Here is a 10,838-nt window from a genome sequence, read left to right as displayed (position 1 = left end):
TATTCACAAATGTACTCTGTGCTTTCTGTCAGAGGTTTCAGTTTGTTTAATAGCAAAACAGTACATTCTTCAATACAGGTTTTCCCATCCAAAATTCTAAATGCTAAATAGAAATGTGATGGACCTCCAATACAAGTTAATGGGATACATTAAAGGGGCTGCAATTAAAATTTCAAATTTCTGACACAGTTAGCTCTAAGGTGAGGGCGACAACTGGTACCTTTCATATATTTGTCTGTGATTCCAAAATGTAGAAAAATGTTTTTATTATATACAGTGGTGCCTTGGATTACGAGCATAATTCGTTCCGGGACTGTGCTTGTAATCCAAATCTACTCTTAAACCAAAGCAAATTTTCCCATAAGAGATCACTGATATGCAGACAATTGGTTCCACAGCCCAAAAATAATGATTTATTATTCTGAATAACATGTAAAACAGATGAAACAAACATTCAGAAACAGCAGAATATGTGATATTATAAGTTACTGTACAGCAGGGGTCGCAAACTCGCGGCCCGCGGGCCAACTGCGGCCCGCGGGACACTAGTTTGCGGCCCCCACCTCACCCAGTGTGCCGCATTATATGTGGCCCGAGGCGAGACAGCGATCGCCCCCAGAACATCCCCCCCCGCTCCGGCACTCACTGTGTTAGCGCTGCCTTCTCTCCCCTGAGGCCGGATCCCAGCACGTACAGCACGCTGAGGACGCTGAGTGACGTCATCCAGCCCCTCATTCATTGGATGGATGGCCGCGGCGGCTCCACGCTCCTGCGGCGCCTCTCTTCTGCCTCTTGTTTACACCGGACGTCACCCGGCAGCTGTTCCCCTGCGATCGGATGCAAGCTGGTGAGTATTCTATTGGCGGCCAGGGGGTGGGAAGGCTTGGGGGTTGGCAGTGTGTGTGAGGATGGTGGCCTGGGGGGGGGGGTCAGGTGGGATAGTGTGGGCACTAAATGGGGGCATTGGATACTATGTGGGCATATATGGGGGCATTGGATGCTATGTGAGCATATATGGGGGCATTGGATACTATGTGGGCACTATATGGGGGCATTGGATACTATGTGGGCATATATGGGGGCATTGGATGCTATGTGGGCATACATGGGGGCATTGGATACTATGTGGGCACTATATGGGGGCATTGGATACTATGTGGGCACTATATGGGGGCATTGGATACTATGTGGGCACTATATGGGGGCATTGGATACTATGTGGGCACTATATGGGGGCATTGGCTACTATGTGGGCACTATATGGGGGCAATGGATACTATGTGAGCACTATATGGGGGATTGTCTACTATGTGGGCACTATATGGGGGCATTGTCTACTATGTGGGGCACTATATGGGGGGATTGGCTACTATGTGGGCACTATATGGGGGCATTGGATACTATGTGGGCACTATATGGGGGCATTGGCTACTATGTGGGGCACTATATGGGGGCATTGTCTACTATGTGGGGCACTATATGGGGGCATTGGCTACTATGTGGGGCATATATGGGGGCATTGTCTACTATGTGGGGCACTATATGGGGGATTGTCTACTATGTGGGGCACTATATGGGGGATTGTCTACTATGTGGGCACTATATGGGGGCATTTTCTACTATGTGGGGCACTATATGGGGGGATTGGCTACTATGTGGGGCACTATATGGGGGCATTGTCTACTATGTGGGGCACTATATGGGGGCATTGTCTACTATGTGGGGCACTATATGGGGGATTGGCTACTATGTGAGGCACTATATGGGAATTGGCTACTATGTGGGCACTATATGGGGGCATTGGCTACTATGTGGGGCACTATATGGGGGTATTGGCTACTATGTGGGGCACTATATGGGGGATTGGCTACTATGTGGGCACTATATGGGGGCATTGTCTACTATGTGGGGCACTATATGGGGGGATTGGATACTATACAGGGCACTATAATTGGGATTGGATACTGTATAGGGCACTATTCAGTAAGCAGCATGTGGTGACTGTAGTGGAGTGGCTATGGGGGCGTGGCTAGGGAGGGTCGCTTTTCTTGCATCGTTTTAAGGTGGATCACTTTTCTCTTTTCTATTACAATGATTGCACAACAACATTCAAATTATCAGATTAAAACAGGAATTAGGTAAACGTATTGTTTATTTTTTTCCTCTTAAAATTTTTGGACCCCCCCAGAAAAAAAATTGCTGCTCAGCTCAGAGGCTAAACACAGTGCAGTGAAACCAAGTGAATATATATTACACAACCCCAAACATGTCTTCTTCTAAGCCTGCAGTGAAGAGAAAGGTTGGTGATGAGCACAGACAATTTCAGGAAAAGTGGGAAGTGCAATATTTCTTTGTTGAGCACAGGAGCATCCCGACGTGTCTTATTTGCATAGAGAAAGTTGCAGTGCACAAAGAATACAATTTGAAACGTCATTACATAACTAGACATGCTGAAGAGTATGAAAAATACCAGGGAGATGAGAGAGCAAAAAGGGTTGCTAATCTTAAAACAAATCTATTGAGGCAACAAAATTTATTTAAGAAAGCAACCAAAGAGAATGATGCAGCAGTCGAAGCTAGCTACGTGGTTAGTGAAATGATCGCTAAAGCAGGAAAGCCATTCAAAGAAGGTGAATTTGTAAAAAATTGCATATTACAGGCTGCAAGTATTGTCTGTCCAGAAAAAAAAAAGTCAGTTTAGCAACATCAGCCTTTCTGCCAACACCGTAGCAGAGCGCATATCTGACCTGTCAAGTGACATTTATGATCAACTGTGTGAGAAAGCAAAATGTTTCAGTGTATACTCAGTCGCTCTTGATGAGACCACAGACATTACCGACACTGCCCAGCTTGCAATCTTTGTTCGTGGTGTTGATGACAATTTTGAAGTCATAGAGGAGTTGCTCACAGTGATTGCAATGCATGGCCAGACCACCGCTCAGGAGATATTTCATCAGCTGTATGATGCCATTGAGAATGCTGGTTTGCCTTGGAGGAGGTTTGTTGGAATAACAACTGATGGAGCGCCATCAATGACAGGGAGGAAAAATGGACTGGTGGCACTTGTTCAGAAAAAACTGGAAGAGGAAGGTGTGGAGGAGGCCATTGCTCTGCACTGCATTATCCATCAGCAGGCCCTTTGCAGCAAATGCCTGAAGTTTGACAATGTGATGTCTTTCGTTGTGAAATGCATCAACCAAATCAGATCTAGGGGCTTAAAGCATAGAAGGTTTTGTGCTTTTTTAGAGGAAATGGAGTCAGAATATGGGGATGTGCTCTACTTCACCGAGGTGCGTTGGCTCAGCAGGGGAAACATGTTGAAGAGATTTTTTGAGTTGAGAGCAGATGTGAAAGCCTTCATGGAGAAAGATGGGGTTGCTGTTCCCTTGCTAAGTGATCCAAAATGGCTCATGGACTTAGCATTTTTGGTTGATATCACACATGAGCTTAATGTACTGAATAAGAAGTTACAAGGCCAGGGGCAACTTGTCAGTGCTGCCTATGACAACGTCAGAGCATTCTCTACAAAACTTATGCTATGGAAAGCCCAGCTTTCTCAGACAAACCTTTGCCATTTCCCATCATGCAAGGAACTCATGGATGCAGGCACACCATTCAGTGGTGAGGAGTATGTGGATGTCATTTTGAAGCTACAGGAGGAATTTGATCACAGATTTGCAGACTTCAAGACGCACAGAGCGACATTTCAAATTTTTGCGGACCCCTTCTCCTTTGATGTGCAAGATGCCCCTCCTGTGCATCAAATGGAGCTCATTGACCTGCAGTGCAACTCTGAACTCAAAGCCAAGTTTAGGGAGGTGAGTGGAAAAGCAGACAAGCTCGGGCAATTTTTGAGGGAATTGCCCCCCAGCTTCCCTGAGCTTTCACAAATGTTCAAGCGAACCATGTGTCTTTTTGGGAGCACATATTTGTGCGAAAAGCTCTTCTCTACCTTGAACTTTAATAAGTCCAAGTACAGGTCCAGACTTACTGATGAGCATCTTCAAGCCCTACTGAGGGTCTCAACTGCTTCCTCCCTTAAGCCAAATGTGGCTCGGCTATGCCAGAGTAAGCGCTGCCAGATCTCTGGCAGCAAGAAGTAGGCAGAAGAAGCCATGTTCAATGTTCCATTCAGAAGTTTATGTTCAAAGTTCCATTCATGTTCAGAAATTTAAATGTTAAGGAACTGTCATTTGAATCTGAATAATAATAATTACATTTCTCTAGTCAGCAACTATATGTGGTTTTAACAGATGAAAAAATAAAAACATTTGATGACATTGGAATGTTTTTGTAAGAGCTTTTCTTGTGGAAACCCTGATGCGGCCCAGCCTCACCCAGACTCTACCTCCAGCGGCCCCCGGGTAAATTGAGTTTGAGACCCCTGCTGTACAGTAATGGAGAGAATGGGAAACACAAGGACTGACAGAGACTGCAGGGAGCATGAAAGAATGAGCAGAGCATATGTGGGCACATACATGCAGCGCTCTCTGTCCGGGGAGAGAGGGGTTACAACTACCAAGAGATTACCTCCACAGCCCTGTCCCCTGATGTAAGCCCCAGCCTGAAGTGGATCTGCTATGATTTGGAAGGTGGGGGAGACTTCCTGGGTCAGAGTACAGGGCTGTAGACCCCGCTATGCAGACCATGCCCCTCCTCCACTTGCGCTCCAACCCAGTACAGGGAGCTCTTAAACCAAAGCAATGCTCTTAAACCAAGTCACAATTTTGAAAAACTGTGAGCTCTTAAACCAAAACGCTCTTAAACCAAGTTACTTTTAAACCAAGGTACCACTGTATTAAGAAGAGTCAAAGAGGCTTTCCCGAGCTCCTGAGTGCAGCAATCATATACAAAAAAGACATACTACATGACAAGTCTAAATCTGTTATTTGATGCACTTTAGGCTTGGCCATGTAGTTTTTTTTTTTTTGTATATGGGTATGTATTTACAGATATACAGTATGTAATTATTGTGTGATAATGATACTGCTATGTGTTCAGGGGCGTAGCTAATGTCTTATGGGTCCTGATGCAAGGGGTCAACTTGGGCCCCTCCACTCTTTTTTAGTTGATTGTGCATACTGATTAATGCAGTAATCAGGTAAACCAGGAGATGCTGGGTGCAGTAGTGTATATTGCATCGTATATACAGCATGTCTTCCAGGAGATGTTGGGTGCAGAAGTATATATGACATGTTACATACAGTAGGTTATCAAGGAGATGTTGGGTGCAGTAGTGTATAGTATTACATGTTACATACAGCTGGTTGGCCAGGTGATGTTGAGTGCGGTAGTGTATATAACATGTTATATACAGCAGGTTATCCAGGAGATGTTGGGTGCAGTACTGTATATTACATGTTATATACAGCAGGTTATCCAGGAGATGTTGGGTGCAGTAGTGTATATTACATGTTACATACAGCAGGTTGGCTAGGAGATGTTGGGTGCAGTAGTATATATTACATGTTGTATACAGCAGGTTATCCAGGAGATGTTGGGGGTAGTAGTGTATAGTATTACATGTTACATACAGCTAATTGGCCAGGTGATGTTGGGTGCAGTTGTGTATATAACATGTTATATACAGCAGGTTATCCAGGAGATGTTTGGTGCAGTACTGTATATTACATGTTATATTCAGCAGGTTATCCAGGAGATGTTGGGTGCAGTAGTGTATATTACATAGTATATACAACAGGTTATTCGGGAGATGTTGGGTGAAGTAGTTTATATTAAGTTACATACAGCAAGTTGGCCAGGAGATGATGGGTGCAGTAGTGTATATTACATGTTATATACAGCAGGTTATCCAGGAAATGTTGGGTGCAGTAGTGTATATTACATGGTGTATATACAGAAGGTTATCCGGGAGATGTTGGGTGCAGTAGTGTATATTACATGTTATATACAGCAGGTTATCCGGGAGATGCTGGGTGTAGTAGTGTATATTACATGGTATATACAGCCGGTTGTCAAGGAGGTGTTGGGTACAGTAGTGTATATAATTACATCTTATATACAGCATGTTATCAAGGAGATGTTCGGTGCAGTAGTGTATATTACATGGTATATACAGCAGGTTATCCTGGAGATGTTGGGCGCAGTAGTGTATATTACATCTTATATACAGCAGGTTACCTAGGAGATGTTGGGTGCAGTAGCCCCAGGCACTTAGTCTTTGTAGGTGCAGGTTCTGGTCACTGCAGAGAAGTTGCTGGCTGCTTTTTCCTAGCTGAGGCCCCAGTGTTGGTAGTTTGAACCACATTTGCCTGGTAGTTGGTAGCCAGTAGTGGAGCAGGAGACACAGGTACGGTACTCTGTACTGAATCCTCTGCATGGTGCCCTCCCCTGGGACCCCCAAGCCTCACCCCTGACCCAGGAGTCCCTTTCCCAGCCTCACCCCGACCCAGGAGCCCCTCTCCCAGTCCCAGGAGCCCCCCTCCCAGCCTTACCCTGCCCCAGGAGCCCCTCTCCCACCCCCAGGAGCCCCTCTCCCAGCCTCACCCTGCCTCAGGAGCCCCTCTCCCAGCCCCAGGAGCCCCTCTCCCAGCCTTACCCTGCCCCAGGAGCCCCTCTCCTAGCCCCAGGAGCCCCTCTCCCAGCCTTACCCTGCCCCAGGAGCCCCTCTCTCAGCAGCCTGTCCTTCCTCCCTGCTTACCGAGCAGTAGATGCAGCCATGGACTCACTGCATTCCTCCTGTCAGGTGTCGGCTAGGCCCCTAACACTTAAGGCCACAGAGATGCTTATCTGGCCTGCTCTATACCATCTACCGCCCCCTGCAGGCTGGGAGGAGAGAGAGCTGCCTGAAGAAAAGCTCTCACCCCCCTCAGGGATGGTTCAGTCCAGGGCACAGAGGCTGACGTAACTGTACGGCTGACGTGGGGGAGGGGCCTCGGTGGAGAGGTGAGCCTGCCGAGCGTGCAATTTAGCAGCAGCTTGCTGCATCCATGGGTCTTTGTGACCCATGGATGCATGGATGGGCTGCTGCACCAAAGTTAGGGACAAAGAGAGGTGGCGGTGGCCCGTGCGGGCCCCCCAAGATGGCAGGCATGGTCGCCATGGCGGGTGAGTGGTGACACACTGTGCAGTATTTGAGCCAGGAGTGGAGTTATAATCGTTAATAAAGTACATTGATATTTTTACATCATTGTGTTTGTGCAGTTCATATATACCTGCTTCCCTTTTTCTTTTGTTGTTCACTTTAATCGTCTCTGTCATCTAATGGTGAATACACATTTTTGTTTCTGACATTGATACATCCATATACGATTCCTTGGGTGACTGCTGACTGGTCACCCTATTTTGACCTAACATAATTTCTGGGGGTATCTGAGTACTGGAAGCCATTGTTAGGACCCCAATTAGATAACTGCTAAAGGTGATGCCTGGTTTTGCAGTCCAATGCTAACAGCATCTAAAGCCTATAGCACCCTATAATAACTACATATTATTGTATAGTATTATACAGTAACTATATTGACACAGAGAATTATTAGACTAGTTATGATTTTATTTATAAAGCCATTGGGAGAGATTTACCAAACATGGTGTAAAGTGAAACTGTCTCAGTTGCCCCTAGCAACCAATCAAATTCCACCTTTCATTTTCCAAAGAGTCTGTGAAGAATGAAAGGTGAAATCTGATTGGTTGCTAGGGGCAACTGAGCCAGTTTCACTTTACACCATGTTTGATAAATCTCCCCTATTATGTCTATAAATAAACAGGAAACACAATACAATGATACAAAATATTTAGGATTTAAACTTTTAACCTCCAATCTGTTTATACTTTATTAAAAACAATTAAGTTTTTATTCTGCTACCTGAGATTTTGTGTCTGCAGGCATCTTCACTAATTGATAGTAAGCCTTAAGGAACCTGATGGCCCAATCTTCTGAATGGGCCTAAAGACATATACCTTAAGGCTTTATTGGAAATTAGTAAAGCCTATATTATATCATTATAGCCTGTGCTTCTAATGCAATCTATTTATATACTGAAGTGAAGAAAACTATTTTATACATGCAACCTAGCAGGACTGGCCACAAAAAAACATAAAAAATTGATTCTTACTTCATAAGAATTCATCATAATTCATAAAACCAATACACAGCAACATAAAGTAAGAGACAAATCCAAATAAAACACAGATCAGTGGATAAATGCATAGTAAATAGTGATAGAACAATTACCCTGTAATTATACTTATGGGTCTATGTTACATTTTCAGGCTAGGTTCACACTATGTAACTGTGCGGCAGTATTTGCGGCTGTAATTGTGCGGCGGTATTTTTGGTGGTTCATGCGTACGCTGGAAAGTATAGGATATACGGCTGCACAGTGCACACTATGTATGAATCTACGGCCCTATCGTAAACGGACCCGTAAAAAATGAACAAGACCATTGTTTGCGGCTGGACATGCGGCCGTGGATGGACAGGCGGTCCGTACGGAGTACTTCAAAAATAGCCGGCAATGATGCCGAATGCCGATGCCTCTAATAGTTAATATATTAAATTAATAAAACACATTTTCTTTGTAATAAAGTCCCTTTCGTTGTTCAATAATTTAATTCTAACGAATCCATCATTGTGCAATTAAATATACTGTTAAAATAAAAATAATAAAAAAAGGGGGGACCCTATGCGTTTTTTTTTAATTATTTATTTATTTAAAAAAAACGCATTGGGTCCCCCCTATTTTTATAACCAGCCGGATTAAAAACCAAACGACAGCAGCCTGGTAACACCAGGGTGGGAAGAGCCATTGGTTTAGGCCCTCCCCAGCCTAAATCTTACCAGCCTGCTGCCGCCCGGTCCAGGAGCGCCAATTTTGACGATCCGGGACCACTGGCACCCGGCTCTTCCCAGTACCCCTGGTGGCATTGGGTACTGGGGTAATAATAGCGGGTTAGTGTTAGCCATTTTATACCGGCTAACACTAGGCCCCAACTTAGTAATGGATTCCGTCTATTAGACGGCTTCCACTACTAAGGCTATAAAGAAAAGAAATAAAGACAAGACACAAGTTAAAATATTTTTTTATTCAAATAAAAACACCCCCACACCCCTCATTGACCATTTTATTAAAAAAAAAAAAACAACAAACAACCGCTGGTCATCGACGTAGTCCACCGAATCCAACGTAATCCCCAGGATACCGATATCTGAAAAACAAAAAGGGAGAAACACACAAAAAACACACAAACAGGAGCACAATACCCATCATTGTCAGCGGTGTTGTGCTCCTTACAGTATGCAGCATCTTTACAGATCGCTGCTTACAGTCTGGCCCCCAAGGGGTTAAGGGAGGATGTATTGCATCCCCCTTAACCCCTTGGGGGCCAGACTGATGTCAGACTGTACCCATCCCAGCAAGGAAGGGGTTAAGTGACCCCCCTTCCTTGCTGGGAGGGGTGCAGTGCTGGGGAGGGGGTGGGGAGAGCTCTATACTCACCCCGATGTGTCCTCTTCGCTTGTCCGCAGCACAATGAAGTCACTGTACTGCGGACCCGCTAATTATATGTGAGCTGAGCCGATCAGCCAATCAGCTGAGCGCACATATAATTCTAACTGTTTCTTCTAATAATGCTATTGTGATAACATAATTAGAAGAAACATTTGATGTTTTAATTACAGTAAAGTGATGATTAGTACAGAATGCTCTATTGTCGGCAATATGAATTAACGGCTTACTGGAGCTTCCTGTACTAATTAATTTTTAATTAATAAAACACATTTTCGTTGAAATATAATCAGTTTCGTTGTTCAATAATTTAATTTAAACGAATCCATCATTGTGCAATTAAATATACTGTCAAAAAATAAATATATACATAAATATACATTTATTTATATATATTTATTTTAACAGTATATTTAATTGCAAAATGATGGAATCGTTTAAATTAAATTATTGAACAATGAAAGGGACTTTATTACAATGAAAATGTGTTTTATTATTTTAATAGATTAACCATGAGAGACATCGGCATTACTGCAGAGGATCGCAAACCCCGGTAATAGCGATTCATGTAAACTGTTTCCCTGCTTTCCCAGATGCATCCAGAGGTGTTTGCATCACTTTCTTAAGATTTTATTTGTTATTTTTAGTTGAAGCAGATTTCCAAGTAAATGACAGTATGTTTTCAGCCGCATGTCTATTTTTTCCCACGGCCGTAGTTTCATCCGCACATTTACAGCCGCATAGAAAAATACAGCTGCACAGTTACATAGTGTGAACCTAGCCTCAGAATGTAAAAGCATTATGTATATTATTCATAATCTCGAGTTCAAAACACTTCACTATAAGGTTAGACTCACACAGGACAGATCCGCAGCAGATTACATACTCGCAGTTGGATTGTCATCCCGCTGTGAGTATGTAAATGCCGGCCCCCTTATCCCGCCGCCAACCGTAGCACACTTTACCTGGTCCACACTCTGGCTGCATCTGAGACTCCCAGTTCCCGTAGGTCCCGCCAAGCTCATCAGTGATTGTGGGCGGGACTGTGCACTGATTGGCTGAGCAGGACCTACAGAGACCGGGAGTCTCAGATGCAGCCAGAGCGCAGACCAGGTAAAGTATGCTTCGGGCAGCAGGGAGTTAAGGGTGTCGGCATTCACATACTCACAGTGGGATGACAATCCCGCTGCAAATATGTCATCTCAATAAAAATGACAGTTTGGGAACCACAGTGGGGAGTGGGAAGGGATCACCCCTCCGCGATCACATCACGGGTGGAGAGTAGAGATGAACGAACCAGCCGGATTTCTGGTTCGTATGAATCAGAAATCTCGGCGGCTGACTCTTGCTGCCTGCTCCCTCCGTGCAGCG

At 44.4% G+C, this 10,838-nt stretch overlaps 1 protein-coding gene across 1 annotated transcript; it reads left to right on the top strand.

The window, feature by feature from the left end:
- Positions 1-2,266: 2,266 nt before the first annotated feature.
- LOC138786555 (general transcription factor II-I repeat domain-containing protein 2A-like) lies at positions 2,267-4,103 on the top strand. Its single transcript, XM_069963538.1, has 2 exons — positions 2,267-2,630; positions 2,731-4,103. The coding sequence occupies exons 1-2, from the start codon at positions 2,267-2,269 to the stop codon at positions 4,101-4,103; spliced, it is 1,737 nt and encodes a 578-aa protein (XP_069819639.1).
- Positions 4,104-10,838: the final 6,735 nt, after the last annotated feature.

Source organism: Dendropsophus ebraccatus, chromosome 3 (assembly GCF_027789765.1).
Source record: "Dendropsophus ebraccatus isolate aDenEbr1 chromosome 3, aDenEbr1.pat, whole genome shotgun sequence".
Classification (NCBI taxonomy): domain Eukaryota; kingdom Metazoa; phylum Chordata; class Amphibia; order Anura; family Hylidae; genus Dendropsophus; species Dendropsophus ebraccatus.
The sequence above is the reverse complement of the archived record's forward strand: the minus strand, read 5'-3'. Positions and strand labels throughout refer to the sequence as shown.